The sequence below is a fragment of the Gymnoscopelus braueri genome (assembly GCF_963280865.1).
Source record: "Gymnoscopelus braueri genome assembly, chromosome: 6".
NCBI classification, from domain to species: Eukaryota; Metazoa; Chordata; class Actinopteri; order Myctophiformes; family Myctophidae; genus Gymnoscopelus; species Gymnoscopelus braueri.
In genome coordinates, this window is record NC_137607.1 from 8,511,833 (window position 1) to 8,533,244 (window position 21,412).

At 41.3% G+C, this 21,412-nt stretch overlaps 1 protein-coding gene across 1 annotated transcript; it reads right to left on the bottom strand.

Annotated features, from left to right (window-relative positions):
• LOC308087218 (uncharacterized protein) lies at positions 1 to 8,132 on the bottom strand. The gene is made up of 2 exons (XM_080430937.1): positions 7,897 to 8,132; positions 1 to 1,133 (listed from the first exon to the last, which is right to left on the bottom strand). Exons 1-2 carry the CDS (start codon positions 8,060 to 8,062, stop codon positions 235 to 237), a joined length of 1,065 nt encoding a protein of 354 aa, XP_080287063.1. The 5' UTR covers positions 8,063 to 8,132; the 3' UTR covers positions 1 to 234.
• Positions 8,133 to 21,412: the final 13,280 nt, after the last annotated feature.

The window sequence follows — 21,412 nt, forward strand, 5'->3', positions numbered from 1 at the left end:
AGCATGTTACTACTCACTGAACTAGTCCTTTAAAACAGTATTCGTAGTCAAAATGGGCCGTGTACATACACCGCTTTTTTTCCTGCCATATCTCATTGCAAAAAACCTACAACCAACCTACAAGCTCACAATTTTGTGCTCTTGTAGATCAGCAATTTTTTTGGCCAATGTTCTCCCCCAGAATAGGAAGCTATGTTTTTGCCAATGTTCCCACCAGCATAGGCATGCTGGGGTTCAAGTGTTTAAGAACTGCATTATGACCAAAGGATTTGCAACCCCTGAATGAGTCATCAAGTGCATCTTCAGATGCACACTTTCACGGAATGTTTTTTCACAAATTGTACAATTAAAGGGTTTTCCTCCTGTATGAGTCCTCATGTGCTTCTTCAGAGTACCCTTTTGAGTGAAGCTTCTTTCACAAACTGTACAAGTAAAAGGTTTTTCCCCCGTATGAATTCTCATGTGATTTTTAAGATAGCTACTACAAGAAAAGCTTTTGCTACAAACAGTACACCTCGAGGGGTTTTCCTCTGTATGGGTAAAGGGCTCTTCCCCTGTATGGGTCATCATGTGTGCCTTCAAACAATGATTTTTACGGAAGCTTCTATTACAAACAGCACAAGTAAAGGGTGACCCAGGGGTAAACCCTGTGTCAGAGTGACTCGCCGTGGACGGAGTTTGTTTCGAAGAGTTCAGGTCCTGAGATAGCTTGTTTCTAGAGGACAATCTTTGTCCTTTCACATGTTGCGTCTTGTGTGGTTTCACTGTGTTCAAAGCCGACTGACCTTCCCTGGTCTCCTCCCACTCGTCACTGTCTTCAGTGTCAGATACAGAACTGTGTGAGGAGAGTAGCTGGACATCACTAGTTGGTTGTGGCGGTACCCAGTACTCTATGTAAGCTTGTGTTTTCATGTGTTCAGTTGAGGTGCTGGCTAGAGGCTCGGTCTCTCCGTTTTCCTCGTCATTTTCACTTTTCACTGGCAGCGTCAACGCTGACCATTCAGCCTCCTCTGGTCTTTGAGGTAGCTCCTCCTTTTTTATCTGTGGAGGCTGTGGTTCCTCCTGGACCAGACTGGGGCTCATCTCCTGCTGTTCAGAGGAAACCTCTTTACACACAGGAAGGGGCGTGAGGTCTAGAAGGAGGAGAGAGGAGGGAGAATGTCAGCAGAGGGCAAATCAACGTGTACTTTTTGATTGGAGATTGATTCTTCTACATAATGAAGATTTGATTTTGTAATATTAGCTAGTGTAAAATGTCATTTTTGTCATGTGACAGTTGTCAAAATGGTCATGAACCGACTACCACCATCCACACAAAGCATTTGAGTGGGCAACACCGTTGTTGCCATGTCCGCTTAGTCTAAGCGACTTTGGGCTTCTTTTTCTGTAAAGTGCCGGGTAAATACTGGTAGTTGCGGGTTGTTGGGGCTCATTTCTAAAGTGTAGTTGCTTATTTGGGCTTGCTTCCAAATGTTTTTAATTATTATTTAAACCAGTGGTTCTCAAATATTTTCATGCCATGGACCCCCAAATTAAATAATTATTAATAACGATTAATCGAATATCCCCCCCCCCCCCTTTTTATGTTTTGGGGGGATTTATTTGGGTGAAATTGTTCCGGGGATTTGTTTAGTTTTCTCATCAAATCACCATCCTAGGTTACAATAACAGCATTAAACTGGTTTTCAGAAATAAACAAAGAAACACACGTTTAGAGCATACCCACGGTCATAATGAGGACATGATAGACAATGGCAATTATTTATTTATTTATTCATGTTTGTGTATTTTTTATATCAAAAGTCCCTAAAAAATGTATTACTTGATCCTGTAAATGCAAAATAGAGAATAAATAAATATTACACCCATACTCCAAAATATAGTTGGGTATCTGCACACTTCTAAAGTACAAATTTAAGACCTTTTTAAGGATCCGCGGGGACCCTGGTTACTATGGGCAGGTTTTGGATGACAATGTAGCCTTTGCAATAGATTAATTTTTTAGTTAAAAGGAAATTAATAATATCTTTTTAATATTCGATATTTTTTCTAAAAAACTATTATTAATATTATGTGATTATTCTGACCCATCCCTATAACACTCTGTTCATGATTTGTGGCACTGTGTGGAAAATAAACACAAACTTTGAAAGGCAACCGTCACCAATCGGAATGGGATTAGAAAAACTGACAGATACGTCTTGATCACACAAAAACCCACACAATGGTGGAAGATCTTGTCAGACGGAAATGGGCGTGGCCTATATGGGAAGACATTTTCATTTATTGTACGGTTCAAGAATTATAGGGCAAAATGTGATGCAGCCTTTTATAGCGCCACCATGATGCTGGCTTGAAACATTTGAAGTGGAGGTTCTGCCTTGGCCTACTGGGAGTGTGTGTACAAAGTGCCTGAGATTAGCTGTTCACAGACAGACAGACACTCACAGGAGAAAAAAATAATCCCCGTCACCGGCCGTTCTGGCCTGGCGGGGATAGAAATAAAAACGTACTATGGTAAAAAATAAGTGTGCGGTTGTAGATCGGCTATTGCCACGATCTTTAAACAGATTAATTGATTCAGAAGAATGGAAACATGACGATTATGCAAAATAATTGCAACGCTTGGCCAATCAAATCCAGATGTTACATTTGTGACACCCATAAGTAGCAGGGCTGGGCAATGAAATGGGTAGTTCACCCCAACAAATTTTTTTCCCCCTATCAATTACTCACCCCATGAAGCCTTGAATGCATGGAGTTTTGTTTTTGTTGCATTCCCCGAGTCAATATTTCAATATTTGATTACACAGGATCAGTTGGAGGCCAAGGCAAAACTTATATAAAAAAATATATTAACTCTCAGTGTAATCTCCTAAATCCTAGGAGGCCTACGAGAATGTTTGTCTCCGCCAGGCCGAAGGCATGGAGGAGAGTATGTTTTACCCCCTGTCCGTCCGTCCGTCCGTCCGTCCGTCCGTCCGTGTGTGTGTGTGTCCGTCTGTCACCAGCTGTGATTGGCTAGCGAGACACATGATGTCATCATGCGAATCGGTACACATTATCTCAGACAATTCCGTCCGATTTGTCACATTCCATCCTGATTGGCGAATTCAGAACATTGCTGGCCCAACCTACCTGACCTGGCGGAGACCTGTGCTCCGAGGAGCACTTCTTCTAGTTTAAATATAGTTTTGCTTTTGTTAAGATAGGCCTCCTATTAACTTCAATAAGTCAAATATTGGAAGATTGGCTCAGGATTGCGACAAATAAAAACTAAATAAAACATCTCCATGAATTCAAGACTTCATGGGGTGAGTAATGTATAGAAGAAAATATGTTTTGGGGGGTAAACTTCCCCTTTAAACCGAAAATATATGGAAACTGTAGGTTAACTGATTAATCAAGATGCAGTTTTTTTTGCGAAAAAATTGTATTTCTTGTATAAAACACAAAGAAAATGTAACATAATCTGTTCTTTATATCGACTAAATCAATTAGTCTTAAGTCATATCACCTAGGCTGCCCTACAATAACCTCATGCTGCCCTACAATAACCTCATGCACCCCAACTTCCCTGTTTGTCTGTGAAACAACAGTTATTAGTATGTTTTGTGGCAAACCCTATGTATATATTTTTAAGATCTCTCTCTACATGCACTATGGTAATCAGGAACAGATGTTCATGAGACCCATGTCCGGTTAAGCATGTCTAGTTAATTGCATGGAATGTTAATGTGACCTAGGTCTGGCAAAGGTCGGTCTAGTTAATTGGCTCTATGCACAGCAGCCATATTGGAAAGAAAGTGGGCCTCTTCCAGTTCCTTATTTCCTTCACAGGTCTTAACAATTATACTAAGGAAGGCTCTGTTCCATTCTGGTCAAACAGAGTCAGGGTGCTGATATTGTGCATGTTGGCTCACTGGAGACACTCTGCTACACCAGTGGGTCTCAACGTGTGGTCCAGGGACCCTCATGGTTCCTTGATTGGGTTCCAAATGGCACCTTACGGTGTGTAACTCTGAGAGTGTACAAATAGAACCAAATGTGTACACTCAAGAGTTATGGGGGTCCTTGAAATTAAAACGTTTGATTACCACTGTGCTTAACTAAATGGAACAGAGCCTTAATTAGTAAGACCTGTGAAGGAAGAGGCCCAATTTATTTCCAATATAGCTGCTGTGCATAGAGTCTATTGTCATGGAATGTGAGGGTCTCTACCAGGCCTGGAATTTTGTCATTTTAGGGGCAAGGCCACTTGGCCTTTGGTGTTGTAATTTTTTGGAGGGCACAAAAGCCAAATGGAAGGCCATCAAAAAAAAAAGATTTTTAAGTCCAAAAATGATTTTTAAGTCCACGGAAATAATGAATTTAACTTGAAGTTTAAGGATGATTGTATTTTAATATATTATAAGAATAGTATAACTATCTGTGAAATATAACCCATTTATTTCACAAAATAATGTGTTGGCAAATGACCAATATGTAGTTATATAGGTCTCAATATGTCACATTCAGCCCTGCACGTCACTGACTGAAGTAGGGGTCACATTAATGACATTAGATTCACAGATTAAAGATTTTATGTATTTTCCCCACAAGTTATTTTCATTCAAATGAAATGTGATTGAACTTGCACTAATAATGACTTTAGTTGATTTTTCACTCTTTAAAATATAGTATTTCTTAATTATTCATAATTACAGCTTGTAGATTGGCTATTTTCACGATTTCAAATTGTTTTTAAATAATAATAAAAAAGGAACATAAGATTTCCACCCGACAGCGATAATATATAGCCAATATATGGTTCTGTATCAGTATATGACTCAGTTTTTGCAGATTTCATTCTAATTGGCTACTATGCCTGCATATGAATTTCATGGGCTTGGGTAGGTCACCCTGGCTTGGCGGAGATATGCCCTGTTGCGCACACTCCGCACAGCAGTAGGCCTACAACAGCAGGTGAAAGCAATTCACTTAAACGAGGGCTGTGTTGCGCACCAAAAAAACGGACTAAAACTGTCACATTCTACCTGCTGAAATAAACTTCCCATTTAGATCATTGTTGACAAACGAACAGAACATGGATGTGGTTTGCAAAAGGATTATTTATTTCTTGTCCATCAGAGCGGTCAGGTCACTCTTTTGTATGATATTGATAGCCTAAACTTTTAATTTGTTTGCAGTTATTCTGTTGCTTGCTTTATGTTAAGACTCATAATTTGGGGATTTCGCTGTATTTTATCAGATGTATTCATCTATATTTTGCTGTTGAAAAAAACATCGGGGCACATCGGTCTGTAGGACTACGGAGTCCTCTCTCTCTCTCTCTCCTCTCACCATTGATTAGTTCAACAGGCTGTGTTAGATTTATCTCCCGTTTGGCCCGGTAATGCTTTTGTGTCTATTACACTGTGTTGCGGGTTTCCGACGGTTCATAGGAGGCTCAAAATCAAACCTACCTACCACTGTGCATGTTGTAGCTGCGCAGGAAAAACAGGAAAAACTGTGAAATCAGTTGCTGGGCGCAGTTGGGGCACCACGGCCACTGTGGCCGTGAAGGCATGTCATTATTCGAGGGGCACACGGCCAATGAGAGGGGCAACGACGGCCATGGCCGTCGTGGCCGCCGTGAAATTCCTGCCCTGGTCTCTACAATAGGTGTTCTGTTCTGCAATTGATACCGATTGTTTAGCCATAGGAAGGAGTTTGGGTTGTCTGAGTGAAACACATTTAAACCTCTCTGCCCAGTGTTGGACATATAATATTTATTTTTTTAACACAGGCCTGTTTTAATAAACCAAGCCAAGAATGCTTCCTGACTCCAGTCTATTTGTTCTCAGAACCTGACCATCGAAGTTTCATATTATCAGTGGTCCTGGCAATGTCTGCGCTTTAAAACAGCGCAAATACGTTTGGTGTGCACGCAAACCACAGAGACAACAGAGCCAGTAGCCTGACTAGGAATGGGATCCTTTAGGATTTCAACGATTCCGGTTCCTTAACGATTCGGATAAACACAAATTCGATCATACATGAAGTGTTGCATACATATTATTGTAGTGGTTCTCAAAGTGAGGTGCAGGGACTCTCCGGGTTAATTGAGGGGGTTCTAAATGGACCCTTAGAGGTCCATTTGGTTCCATTTGTTATAGTTATGGTCCTTGAAATTAAAACTTTTAAGAACCACCGGTATTGTACATACCAGCTCTGACAGCGTGATAAACCGGTCCGGTAAACAAAATACTGTATATGGAGCACTGCTACCCAGAACCCCCTCCCGCCATTTGTGGTCTTCAACACACACTTTTAAGGCTATGGAACCCTTAAGTTACATACTCGATGTAAGAACTGTGAGCTGAAATAGGGAATGGAGGGGGAGACAGATTCGTCACGTTTTGTCCATCAAACTTTCCTCTGATTTTCGGTCCGTCCAGCTGCGGACTTTTGAAACATTCTAAGACGATAAATCTGGCACAAAACATTTTCAGATACCAGTCGCTCCAACGAACTGCAGAGGCCAATGAGGTATCTAGGTTTCTATATCTATGGGCTCTGGTGCCATGATCATAGAGCGCTCCCTCCATTCTTATGACAGCCACTGGAGGTGTGGTTTGAGGGACAACTGCTTTGAATTGTTATTATTATATTTCAAGAGTGAGAGATCACAGTAAACATCCTAAACATTCTTCCTCCATACTGGGAGAAAAACAGCATCTGAAAGTTTGGTGGGATGCATTTTTACACGAGACTGTGACCACTTTTCCATTGCATCTTATGAGCGGTGGGGTTCTTTTGCTGCCGAACTGCTCGTGCATACTGGTTCTTATCAGTGTGACGTTGTCTGTTAAGGCGCCTATTTAAAGATAGATAGACCAAACCGTGTAGCTTATACACTACAACAATTATGGATGAGAATCAACATTACTGCAGTCAGCCTAAGTTGATCAATGCACACATCAAACTTGTTATCAGTAGCCCACGATATGAACACATTTGTATCGGCACAAGGAGAGAGAGAGATAAAGAGAGAGAGACTTGCCTGGCATCAGCGCACGTAATAAAAATATCATTGCTACCGGGCAGAAAACTTGTATCTGTTTTTTTTCTTTTGTAAAATGAACACACAAGAGTGTGGCAATAAGGTAGTGAAAATAGCCGATCTACAAGCTTCACACACATGTTGTGACTTGTGAGCTTGTAGATCTGCCATTTATATCACTGTTCTTTTTTTTTTTCAAATAAAAAAAAGGAACGGTTTTGAACATACGGTTTCCACCAAACAGCATCGTTATAATAAACATTTTAAATGAAATAAACACTTGCATACATATGAGTAGATGAAGCAAGCCCATTTCCCTCTGGACATTAATGTGACTTTGTATGTAGTGTTTGCACCAGAAGTGGAAAAAGTACTCAAATATTGTACTAGTAAAAGTATCATTACCGCAATGTAGAGATACTCTGTTATAAGTAAAAGTACAAAATTCAAAATGAAAGTATTTAAGTATTCGCATCAAAATGTAGTACCAAAAGTAGAAATAACTCATTATGCAGAATGTACCATTTCACGAAATAAAAAATCCTTTGAAAAGCTCACAATGCATTGCGATGTGACGCATTGTGAGCTTGTAGATCTGCTATTTTCAAATGGTCGACATGTATTTTGTAATAACAAAATCTACAAAGTAACTAAAGTTTTCAAATAATTGTAGTGGAGCAAAAGCACAATATTTGCCTCTGAGATGTAGTGGAGTAGAAGTGAAAGTACTGAAAATTGGAAATAAGTACCTCACAATTGTACTTAAATACAGCATTTGAGTAAATGTACTTAGTTACTTTCCACCACTGAGTGTTTGTACCTGCTGTGTGTGGTTGTATTGGTGTTTGTACCTGCTGTGTGTGCTTGTATAGCTTGTTGTTCAGTGTGTTGTTGTTTGGAACACAGATGGAGCTCCTCATATTCTGTCAGAATCCTCTCCACCAGGATAAATATCTCCTCAGCGGCGACGCACAGCCGCTGGCTGATCAAACACCTCAGTGTTTGTAGTGAAGTCATATTAAAACTATAGTTTGACGACCATAAAATAATAATTAATTCAATTCAGAAGCTAACGGTAGCCGTTAGCTCTCGGGTGCTGTGCGACTCAACTCTGACTCGACCAACGGAAACCAACAAAGCTGCAACGAATAATGGAATCAATTAACTTCCGGATCAACGGCGTCAGGTCCAGTGTTGCCAGGTTCTGCGAGAGAAACAAGCAACCAGGTCTATGAAAACAAGCCCTAAAGAAGCAACTATGGCCACATGAGCACTTTTAAACCTACCCACAAGTTTCCTAGGGCGTTGTGGGCATCACTTCCTGTCAATTTGATCCAATCAAATCCCATCAAATCTAGTCTTGCGCAGCCAGACAACTATTCCACAATCTCAAATTGGGAGGCAACAGGCAACAGTCTGGCCACGTGACGCGTCAGAGCTGGCGAAAACTTCTGGGAACTCAGATTAGGCCACGCGAGACTACATCAAATCCAATCCAGTCCAATCAAATCGACAGGAAGTGATGCCCACAACCCCTAGGAAACTTGTGGATATACATTGGCTATTTGAAAATAGCCGATCTAAAAGCTCACAACGCGTCGCGGTGCGACGCGTTGTGAGCTTGTAAATCTGTTATTTTCAAAACAAATCTTGAAAAAGTGACAAATCAGTGTCGTGTAATATTTGTTTTAACATTTTAACACAAATCTAAAATGAGGGTCCCTGGTACAAAATATTTTCAGATGGGGGGTCCGCAGTCAAATATATATTAATTTGGGGGATCTCCTTGGCATGAACAATGTTTGAAAACCACTGATACAAACAACTGGTTTAAACATTACACAGCACAAAATAAGAAACTACACTTTAGAAACAAACCCCAAAAAACGCAACCCGCAACTACCAATATTTACAAGCAACTTTACAGAAAAACGAGACCAAAGTCGCTTATAATAAGCAGACATGGCAACACTAGTCAGGTCCAAGTTGGAAAGACAGATGCTTGTGGTGAATTGAAGCTTACTGCCCCCTGCTGGGGAAGGTGTGTGCAGTTCCATTTGGTCCATGATGATCAATGGAGCTCGTAGATCAGCCGTTTTAGAAAATGTAGATAGGCCTATTGTAGATTTTGGTCAATAATTTGATTCATGATTAACAATTTAAATCAGCAAAAGTAATGAGCAATATAACTTGTAATCTGTTTTCTGACTGCTCTGTCTTTGGTGCCTGAATTTCCCCAGCGGGATCAATAAAGGTCATAGGCCTACTTGTCTGTGTAATGTAAATGGTTACTCTTTACGTATCAGATACGCCGTTTCGAACTGTTTTTGGATGTATTGACAAAAGAAATCTGCAGGCCATATGGTGTTCAGCGTACCACGGTAGAACACACCACTGCCTGCATATGTGTGCACATATGTGCGTGTGCTGTGCGTGCGTACATGCATGCGTGCGTGAGTATAAAGGCTCTGTACACTAATTAGCTTGATTGACTTTAATTCAAAATCATTTACACATGTAAATATAGGACTTTTGACAGGGTCAACTACAGTCGCTTGCACATATCCCTGTGTGTGTGTGTGTGTGTGTGTGTGTGTGTGTGTGTGTGTGTGTGTGTGTGTGTGTGTGTGTGTGTGTGTGTGTGTGTGTGTGTGTGTGTGTGTGTGTGTGTGTGTGTGTGTGTGTGTGTGTGTGTGTGACGTCCCAGCAGCCAATAGGATTGGTCCAGGAATGGACGGTCACATGGAAGTGATTCTTTCTTCTTCTGTTGCCAACCCCAGGTTGTCATGACACTGTTCAGCTCCACTTCTATAGGACAATCACACACGCACGCGCGCGCACACACACACACACACACACACACACACACACACACACACACACACACACACACACACACACACACACACACACACACACACACACACACACACACAGCCATTTTAGTGTCAGAATTTCGGGAAGGTGTGTGGCTTGTGAAGAATGGGTCCAATCCAAGACGGAAATAGCAAGACATGTCATCTCCGGTTTACTTCCCGTATCTGCGTGACATAGGTGGACGCCTTTTTAGGAGAGCGGAAGCAGGTTGGTGTCTATTCATTCCAATGGAAGAGTGAACGTGAACACAGCTTCTGAACCATTCTTTAGCTCCATGGTCTATGAACTAAATATTGGACCTGATCGTCACAAGCCACACAATATTCCCAAGACTTTCACACTAAAATAGCTTTTTTTCAGAGAGACAAATCAGGAGAAAATATACTTTATTATCAACCTTTCTCTGTCCCAGCAACACACTCTTGTGGGATCTAGCACCAGTACACATAGGGCGTTCGTGAGATTTGCCCTCAGACCCCGGCGCCCACTTGTAGGATTTGTGTACCATGTCGCCTCTAGCGGCTCTAATCGGGATGGTGTGTCTTCATAAATTAACCATCTTTGGTCCAATGTCATACCTGATGGGCGTGTCCACAGTGACGTCATAGGGGTTCTCATTGGTCATGGTGAAGCGACCGACACCCACTGACTCCTCCTCCTTAACCCCCTTCCTGCACAAAATACAACTAATGAACTACATGCAGCGTTGCCAGATGTAACACGAGAGAAACAAGCAACCAGCTCTATGAAAACAGGCAAAGACAACAACAAAAAAGACCAAGCGACTATGTGTGTGTGTGTGTGTGTGTGTGTGTGTGTGTGTGTGTGTGTGTGTGTGTGTGTGTGTGTGTGTGTGTGTGTGTGTGTGTGTGTGTGTGTGTGTGTGCGTGCGCGCGCGCGCGTGTGTGTGTGTGTGTGTGTGTGTGTGGTGAAATCATGGATCAGAACATAGTTGTACACAGAGATAGGAGGACCAGGCTGTACTTAAAACTATAAACTTTCTGTGTGGAGTTTGCATGTTCTCCCCGTGTCTCCTAGGGTAGGTACCCTCACAAAAACATGCAGTAATCCTGGTCACTATACTGCCTCCCCCTGGCCAGCCGGGGCGCCTGATGGCGGGGAAAGGAACTGGTTGGAATAACGTGTTCCTTCCACGCGCTACGTCCAACCAGGGAAACTCTCCCCTGTCAGGTGACAAGAAGGTCAGTTGGCTCTCATGCATTGAAGGAGGCATGAGCTCGGCCCTGGCCTCCCTAGGTTGGCAGAGGGAAGGTAGTGCCCAGGATTACATAGACAATTGGCACTGGGTGTAAAAAATAGGGATACAAAAATCGTGGGATAAAAAAGTTAAAAAAAAGAAAACTATAAACACTGACACTCATGACACCTTGACTCTATAACCGTGTTTTCCAACTTGCGGTCAGGGCCCCTCTTGTGGGGATGCCAAAGATCACAGGGGTCTGGTCTGTTTGGAGGTAGTCCAACGTTTTAAACATGTTGCACTAAATCATAACTTGCTTTCATCCACTGTCTGGCTGTATATGTTCTAAATGTGATATCAGTCAAATGTGTCATATTCTTTTCAAAATGGTAAAAAAATAGCACATCTACAAGCTTACAACGTATTTGACACAAGTTCACACAACATACGCTATGTGATGCGTTGTGAGCTTGTAGATTGGCAATTGTTGAAATTTGTTGTATGAGACGTATGAGTGGTTAGCATGCCTGGAAAAGTGTGTGTGTGTGTGTGTGTGTGTGTGTGTGTGTGTGTGTGTGTGTGTGTGTGTGTGTGTGTGTGTGTGTGTGTGTGTGTGTGTGTGTGTGTGTGTGTGTGTGTGTGTGTGTGTGTGTGTGTGTGTGTGTGTGTGTGCGGGCGTGCGTGTGTTTGTGTGGGCGTGCGCATGTAGGGGGTCTAAAAGTTTGGGAACCACTGCTCTATATTCACATTGTCAGAACATATCTGATTGGTGAAATGCTCCTTTAAATGTTTTAAATGTTTAAATTTAGTTGTATGAAAATAAATAAAATATGAACAGAATATTAATGGAATAAATCACCTAAATATAATCTCTAACTCATACAATATTTTACAATACTTAGTAAAGAAAACACTTTTGAAGAGAAGAAAACAACCTTACAGAATGAGATATAGACCTATACGTTCCAATACATGTTTTAGGCCCTATTTTAACTGCCCACACATAGGACTGCAACTTTATTTATTGATATGACTTCATAGACGGTTAACAGGCCACAGTCCAAAGGTTAAACGTTTACCAAAAATCACACCCAGTGTGAAGAGAGTAGACTGAGAGAACGAGCCCAATCGATGGTCTTGAAGGGCGGATCCAAACCCAGCCGCCCGGATTCGTGCGGGGCTTCCTATTGCTTCACCAATCTTTGTCCCCGCCTCCCCTCCCCTCCCCCCTCCCCCCCCCCGGCCTGTGCACGGAGCACGCTGACGTCACCAAATTTAGAGCGACGCCCCTCTGCACTCTGATTGGTTAGGAGATAACAAGGTCCTAAGACCATCGTTCCTGCATGGCTCCCCCAGGCTTTTTTTCTTTTGTAAAAAAAAAAAAGCATGGGTTTCCGAGGCTAGAAGAGAGTGGTGCCTTTGAATTAGTGTAACTGGTTGCATCCTTGTGTTGCAATCAGCTGCAGCTGTTGAGGCCGTGCTCAAACGGACGGACGGACGGACCCACACACACGGTCAAGTGTAGGAGTGGCTGGCACCACTCAAAAAAGGTCCAAATGCCCATGCATCCCTAATAGTTTGTGTGTGACTGTAAAGGGTCTCACCGTGAGTCATCACACCAGGCCTTGTTTACCAGGAAAACCAGGAAAACCATGAAGAGAAACGCAGCAACAGCTATGATGCCTGTCAACCACTGAGGAAGAGCACGCTCTGAACACACACACACACACACACACGCACGCACGCACGCACACACGCACACACGCACACACGCACACACGCGCACACACACACACACACACACACACACACACACACACACACATTTACATACACACGCACGCGCACACACACACACACACACACACACATAGTACGTTTTAAATTCAGTCGGCTAAAAGGAAAATATCGTTGCTGTCGGGCAGAAACCTGTTATCTCCATATTTTTACTTTTTGTGTTTTTTCATATATTAATGCCCTACTTGATCATACTACAGCGTCACACAAAAGCATCAAAAGTAGCCGATCTGCAAGCTCGAAGCGACGCACGTTGAGCTTGTAAATCTGCTACTTTTGCCGTTTTTGTATCTGAATCCTGAAAAGTAACAGTTTTGGACATTCCAAAACATTTGAGGTTTCCACTGCAACAGAGACGATATATTCAAGTTGTAAACAAACTGAAACATTACACACAGCCATTGAAAAGAACCATCACATACGGTATATGAATGATCAACTGCAGATTTTAGTATAATTATTAATATAATTTGAGTTTAGAAACAAAATCACCTCATACTCAGACATACAGTAACCTACCGTTTTATGCAAAAACCTCAACTTCAATTAAAAAAATGCTTAAGAAAGTCATCTAACCTTTAAACTAGAGACAAGACACTACATGTAGTGACTGGTGATAATGTGCAGGGGTGGAAAAAGTACTCAAATGTTTTACTTAAGTAAAAGTATCAATGCTGCAATATAGAAATGCTCTGTTACAAGTAAAGGTCCGGAATTCAAAGTACAAAAGTATTGGCATCAAAATGTACTTAAAGTACCAAAAGTAAAAGTACTCATTATGCAGAATGTCCCGTTTCAAGCTCACAATGCATCGCGATGCAACGCATTGTGAGCTTGTAGATCTACTATTTTCAAATGGCCGAAGTGCATATAGGGCTGAAGTGGTTAATGTATGTTTTGTGATAATAATCAAAATCCACAAAGTAACTAGTTACTAAAGTTTTCAACTAATTGTTAGTGGAGTAAAAGTATAATATTTGCCTCTGAGATGTAGTGGAGTAGAAGTAAAAGTTCTGAAAATTGGAAATACTCCAGTAACCTAAATAAATACCTCAATAAATAAAGTAAATGTAATTAGTTACTTTACACCACTGGATATGTGTGTCATGTTTTTACCGGAAACAAAACGATGCTGTGTTCTGAATAATAAGTGACGGTTTAATATGTAATACTGAAGTGTCATTGTGTTATTGAATAATAAGTGACGGTTTAACGTGTAATACTGAAGTGTCATTGTGTTATTGAATAATAAGTGACGGTTTAACATGTAATGAGTTGAGTGACGTATACCCGTCTGAGCTGCCACCACCCCCAGTATCATCCACAGACACCATGACACAGCGGACCACCTGGCCATCTCAAACACAGCTCCTGAACAGCAAACAATAAACGTAAACACAATATGATCATTTACAATTTATAGGCATTTAGTAAGACGCTCTTATCCAGAGCTACTTACAAGTGTGTGATCAGAATGAGCAGAGTAAACATGAACTCTTGACCGTTGGTTCTCAACCAGTGGTCCGGGGACCACCAGTGGTCCTCGAGGGGGTCCCCAACAAAAGGCGTTAATACAGTTTCACCCCTTTATACATATTGTACACGTTGGCTATTCAAAAATAGCAGATATACAAGCTCGCAGCGCGGCACGAGCTTGTAGATCTGCTATTTTTGAACGTTTTAGAGAAATCTTGTGTTAGAAGGATTTTGCATTTTTTAACACAAATCTTCTCTTCTGGTGGTCCCTGGCACAAAACATTTTCAGATGGTAGTCCGCGGCCAAATTTTTATCAATTTAGGGGTCCTTGGCATGAAAACGGTTGAATACCACTGCTCTAGTCTAGACCATAAACAACAAGGTAAACAGTCACATAATTAGAATGAAGAGAGAACAGTGTAATGTTGGTGCTTCAAAGAAGCTAGGATACCAGGTAAACAATGAACATCTTTCCCAAAAAACAACAACATTCTGCTGTACTTTTGAAACTATAGGATGGCTCGTAAACAGTGACCTTAGCATCTGTCTAAATAAACATCGAAATTACATTTTGTACATTTGCGGGCAAGACAACAAATCTAAGAAAGAAAACACGAGAACAGGTGATTAGGGCTGTCAAGATTACAAATTGACGATTCATTGTCATTCAAATAATTTTGATTAACGATGTAATTTTGTGTTTAGCGTTGAACATTGGAACATGTGAATACAATTTTCTTTTCTGTTTGCCTTTTAGGCTTCGTAATCAAAAATTGCACTAGGCAGATATGACAAATTATGAAATATACAAAGACATAATTGACATTTACTAATTGTATACATGTCAAAATAGCAGAAATAGCTGATCCTCAAGCTTTTTTTCATATTTGAAAATGTATGAAAATCTTTCAACATGGAAACGATTATGACGATTATGCATACAATTACTGTATGTAATAATTGTGACGGGCCTGCAGGTGATACAGGGAGGATACAAGGGGAGTGAAGTGCTATAGGGGGTGAGGATGAAAAAGAGCAAAGATCCTACAAAACAATACATAGTATATGCCAACTTCTACAACAGTTAACAAATGATAAAAAGAATAAAAGACAAAACACGACTTTTAGAATGAACTCACTGCGTAGACAATGAACCCAGCTCAACTATATTCCTCTCCTCTGTAGCACTCCTTGTCTGATATGCTCTGTGTGTGGGTGTAACATACTATTAATGGACTATTAATGGTTAACCTAATTTCACAGTCCTGACTCAACAGCGAAAATTGTAATCCATACAGATTCACAGCAGTTTGTGTGTGTGTGTGTGTGTGTGTGTGTGTGTGTGTGTGTGTGTGTGTGTGTGTGTGTGTGTGTGTGCGCGCGTGCGTGCGTGCGTGTGCATGTGCATGAGAAAGAAGAGTCAGTCATCCATTCAGTCTCATGACAGTGTGTAATATGTCACTAGTTTGGTTTAAATCAGTGGTTCTCAACCTTTTCTGGATCACGGCACAAATAGTCGAGTGCATTTTCAGAGCATGTTATGATCAATCAATTGATTGTGTTGGATCGGCTTGGATCAATAGGTAGTAAAGGCTAAGTTCCTATTTAGCAGTATCACAATGAAAACTCACTTTTCTAGATTTTAAAGAGAAAAAAACGACCTTAGTTAATGTTATATCTCTGCTGTCCGGCAGGAACCAGCTAACTCCAAAATGTTCATTTTTCAGGAATTGAAAAAAACTAAAATGAAAAAAACTAAAATGCTTATGGAGGTTTTGTTTATCATTGATAAACAGCTGAATGGACCTCAAAGCTCACAATGAGGTTGGAGGTCAAAAGGGGGTGGAGCCTGGAGTCAGCAAAACCAGCTAACTCCACCCCCTTTGGTGGAGTTAGCTGGTTTAGCAGAAAGTTTTAGGATCCAATGGAGTTAGCTGCTTTTGTCAGAAGCACTTTTTTAATACTTATCATTGGTTCAATATTTGTTTTACTAACACACAGACGTAAAGGGTGTTGAATAGCACTGATTTATGGGGGAAAATGCAAAAGTGGAAAAATGGAGTTAGCTGGTTCCCGCCGGACAGCAACGATATTATCATTAAAATCTTAAGTGTTTTACCAAGTATTTGGGGGCCCACTTGCAATATCCTCACGGCTCATCAGTGGGCCCCGCCCCACAGATTGAGAACCACTGGTTTAAACAGTGAGTGTTTACTGTGCTGTAGCAGACTGTAAACAGCAGAGCTGTATTGTTTTGATATGATCATTATGAACTGTTTTTAACAACAGCAGTACGGTATCAGTGTGTAGGATACTAACTAGGCGGTTTGGAACATATCTAGGCAGGCAGTCATAGAGGTAGGAAGTTGCCAGACCATTTGGAGCTTTATAAACTAGTAAAACAATTTAAAAATCAATCCTAAAAACAACCAGGAGCCAATGTAGCGAAGCTAGAACTGGAGTAATATGTTCTCTCATCTTAGTTTTAGTTAAAACTCTGGCTGCCGCATTTTGAACAAGTTGTAATCTGTCAGTTGTTTTCTTTGACATGCCTGACATGTTGAATTGAGCTGCTGCTTCTCTATCAGCTAGCTGTATAACAAGCCTATTTTGCCAAGTATTCTCCCTGCTATTGTACATCACTCCAATACAATTCAATTCAATTCAAAGGGCTTTATTGGCATGAGAAAACATACGTTTACATTGCCAAAGCAGAAAGCATAATACAACAATACAGCAATACAATCAAAACAAAAAATATGTACATTTGAAAGTCAGAATCTTCAATAGATCAATTTCTATGTACCAAGATCACTGGGTGCAGGTATAGTGCCGGAATATACCCAATGATTAGTCTTTAGGGTGGTTGTGTTCCGTTTGATATCCTTTTCCTATCACAGCAACTCACGAATCTTGCTGCTGTGTTTGCACATTGTTGTACTTCGCCCAGCAGATATGGGAGTTTTTTGTCATTGGTCATGTTTTCAAAATCTCCGTGTGTGGTTGTAATCTGTGGGAAGTATGTGTCTCTGATGTCTTGGTACAATGGACAGACGGTTAGGAAGTGTAGCTCGGTTTCCACTTCATTTTGTGTGCAGTGGGTGCATAGTCTGTCTTCTCTCGGGATACAGGTCTGCCTGTGACAATACACTTGATCCATTATATGGGTTTACACTGCTCTCTAGCGGCCAAACAGATCAATAGCCAAAGTTCAGTACCTCATGCACAGGAGGAAACTCATACTGTAGGACCTTTTATACAGAGAAGAGCTCAGTTTAGTCAGACAACTCTTGGATTGAATAAACATATTTATTGAGCATAATGTAGAGCATAAATATTTAAGCGTATTTGGCGTCACGGCTCTGTCTCAATTCATTCATTCCCTGTAAGCATGAATCATACTGTAGGTGTGTCTTGATGATCCCAATCATCCCGTGCTGACAAGGACACTTGTTGACTGTTCATTCCTATCACCTTGCATTTTATGTCTAGTTTGTACTATGCTATGTCTAGTATTTTTTTAGTTCAAATAAAATAGCATCTTGTTGTGCCTTGTGATCTCCCACCTTTGTCATGTTATGAGCCAATTCGTGACTAAATTGGAGCTCATCACTCTAGCTCAGTGGTAGGATTGGGTTTTATATATATATATATATATATATATATATATATATATATATATATATATATATATATATATATATATATATATATATATATATATATATATGACACACATGACATTTTATTTTAACACATACTATATATATATATATATATATATATATATAAGCATTACTGTACTGTATATATACGAGCATTAGGAGCCCGTTAATGTGAGGTACTTGAACACAGGACATCCAGAGGTACAATAACCACCATAAAGACTGACAATGATACAGTATGTGTATTCCTGTGTGTTTTTTTTAAATAAAGAAATAAATTAAAGAAAAATCGATCGACACACCGATTATTGCCCTCGACACGTCGACAAAATATGAGTCGTTTCACATCCCTAATAGAGACCCAAGAGGGCCTTTGAGCTCCCTGTGCGTGTGCATTTATTGTAAGCATGCAGACACCACGGTCTGTTGAAACCAATGGCTTCGCTTTGTCCATTCTTTTTACAGTCTATGGCGGACACACACACACACACACACACACACGCACGAGCGTGCGCACACATGTGTACATGTAACGCCCGAGATTCGAACTCGGGTCTCCCGCATAGAAAGCTAACATCCACTGGCCTAAAGGGGAATTCCCCCTTGGCCAGGGGCAGGGCCGCATTAACCGCGGAACTTAGTGGAACTTGTGTTCCACGGCCTGCAGCCTGCAGGGGCCCTGTGTGAATTATGTATTTAAAAAAAATATATATTATTTTAAAAATGTTTAAATTTATATTGTTTTATTATAATATTACATATATTCTTATTATTATTATTTATAAAAATGTATACATTCGGGCCCTGCTGTGTGAATTATATATATTTAGAAGCATGTGTTGCTTTAGTTTTAATGTTGCGCGGCAGAACAGATGCAAGCCTCTTGCATACCGTCGCTGGTACTGATGTGTCACTTCTACTTCCTGTAAGTAGACAAAAAAAATAAAACTACTGTCGACTAATCATTACAAGTGTCTCTTATTTTGAAATCCACCGGTTTTAGGTTTAGTTTGTTTCTGTTAACCAGTATGACTCTGCTATCATGGTCTGTGACAGCAACACAAATAAACAAGAACCATGTGGATTAAATGCAAGATTTGGGCCAACGTTCATATCTACGATATGAAAACCAGCTCCTGTGACTTAAACATTGTACAAACTTTGGAAGTGCCGTGCGTGCGTTAAACTCTTTGAACCTCCGCAGCATGGTGAGTTAATCTTACAATGAAGATGTGCGTGTGTGTGTTTGTTTGAAGTAGGCTGAGGCTGTATCTCACGTGCTGTGTTTGAATAATGTAGCTCACGGTTGTTAATGTCATCTCTGTCTGTCTGTCTGTAATGTAATTTGTAGACACTATAGTTATAGCAGAAACAGACTGTTGGAAAGGCTGTGCTGTGCCCTGTGTCTGTGCAGTGTGACTGTCAGCGCCGCTCGTGCTGGCGGTGGCACGTGCACCCCCGAACGCACGTGCGGTGCGCCGTGCGCGTTCATTCGCTGGGCGTGTGAACGCACCCGATATTGTCTGATTAATGTTGAGGGGGGGGCCTTTGATTTTGTGTTGTTCCACGGCCCTGAGGGGTCTTAATGCGGCCCTGGCCAGGGGAGATATTAGGCTTTTGGTCACCAGGCCTCGATCTGAGCCACTCTGCTACACTTAGTAGCAGAGAGGTCAAAAGTAGCCTTTTGACCACTTCCCATCGGGAAACCTGGTCCGGGTCACGGATACCAATGTAACGCCCGAGATTCAGGCTTTGCTCTGAGCCACTCTGCTAAACACACACACACACACACACACACACACACACGCACACGCACACGCACACGCACACGCACACACACACACACACACACACACACACACACACACACACACACACACATTGACGTCAATACAACATAAGCGAACATACTGTAGTTCCCCCCCTGTTTTACTTCTGTGAATGACTCACACAGGTTATAAAGATACACACACACACACACACACACACACACACACACACACACACACACACACACACACACACACACACACACACACACACACACACACACACACACACACACACACACACACACACACACCTGTGAATAAGGTGGAAATGCCCTCCTTTTGTGTTGGAGTTTCTACCAATGTGAGTGGGCCATTGTTGAAGAATTACCTCGGTAGATTATACTTCCTCTCTTCTTTTTCTCTCCTTGTCTATGCCTTCCTTCCTGCCTGGCCTGATGGCCTCCACTCGCCTCACTGCAATCTGGGAAAAGAACCAGAAATGTCAACATGAAGAGACATCGCATACAGTAAAACACACCGTGAGAAAGACATGACACCTGATTCATTCAAAATGAGATGTTCACACAAGCATGCATGTAAGTGTCCCACCAATAAGCACCCACACGTACGTGCTCACTGACATGCATGCATGTACTGCACACACACACACACACACACACACACACACACACACACACACACACACACACACACACACACACACACACACACACACACACACACACACACACACACACACACACACACACACACACACACACAACCGCACATACTGTAATACAATTGTGAGGATGTGAAACGCAATTTCCTTTATTAAAAATGCCAATTTAACATAACCTACTGGCATAGCCTTAAGCCAAGCTTTAACCTCAAAGGTTCAAGGGTTCAAGGTTTCTTTATTGATACATCTTGTGTCCAGGCAAATAAAGGCGCACACCTGACATCAGTGTTGATAAGTGTCGATAAGCGTCTGTGTCTGAAAATCTATTGTTATGTGTGTGCTGTGTAGATAGGTGTGTAGGTGGTGAGGAGTCGCTCAACACTCACTCGACCGAACAATCTCAGTTGACAACTGTCAACTGTTGAAAATGTAGGGGCACAATCATCCGTCTTTATGGAAATGTTTACACTGCTGTGAGATTTTCTAGATGTCTCTTTATCAGCTATGGGTTCAGAGCAAAGCCTTTTGTTTATTTTAAAAGACGCAAGATAGGGCCCAAGGCATAAACTAAAATGAAACCTGCCGGGTTATGTAGAATACAAAAGCAATAGTTTCTCACTTAACGTGCTGCTTGTTATGACTTAACTCCACTTACGTCCCATGGCAAATTCTAATTGGTCTTAGCTAAATTTGTTCTCCTACTAGACTACCCCCAGGGTAACTCTGAGAGTGTACAAATAGAACCAAATGGACCCTTATGGTTGCATTTGTACACTCTCAGAGTTATGAGGGTCCTTGAAAGAAAATAGTTTCAGAACCACTGATGTATACATAATGTACTGTAAGGTGGCAGTAGAGGAGGCAGAGCAGTTGTCTGGGAATCAGAAGGTCACCTG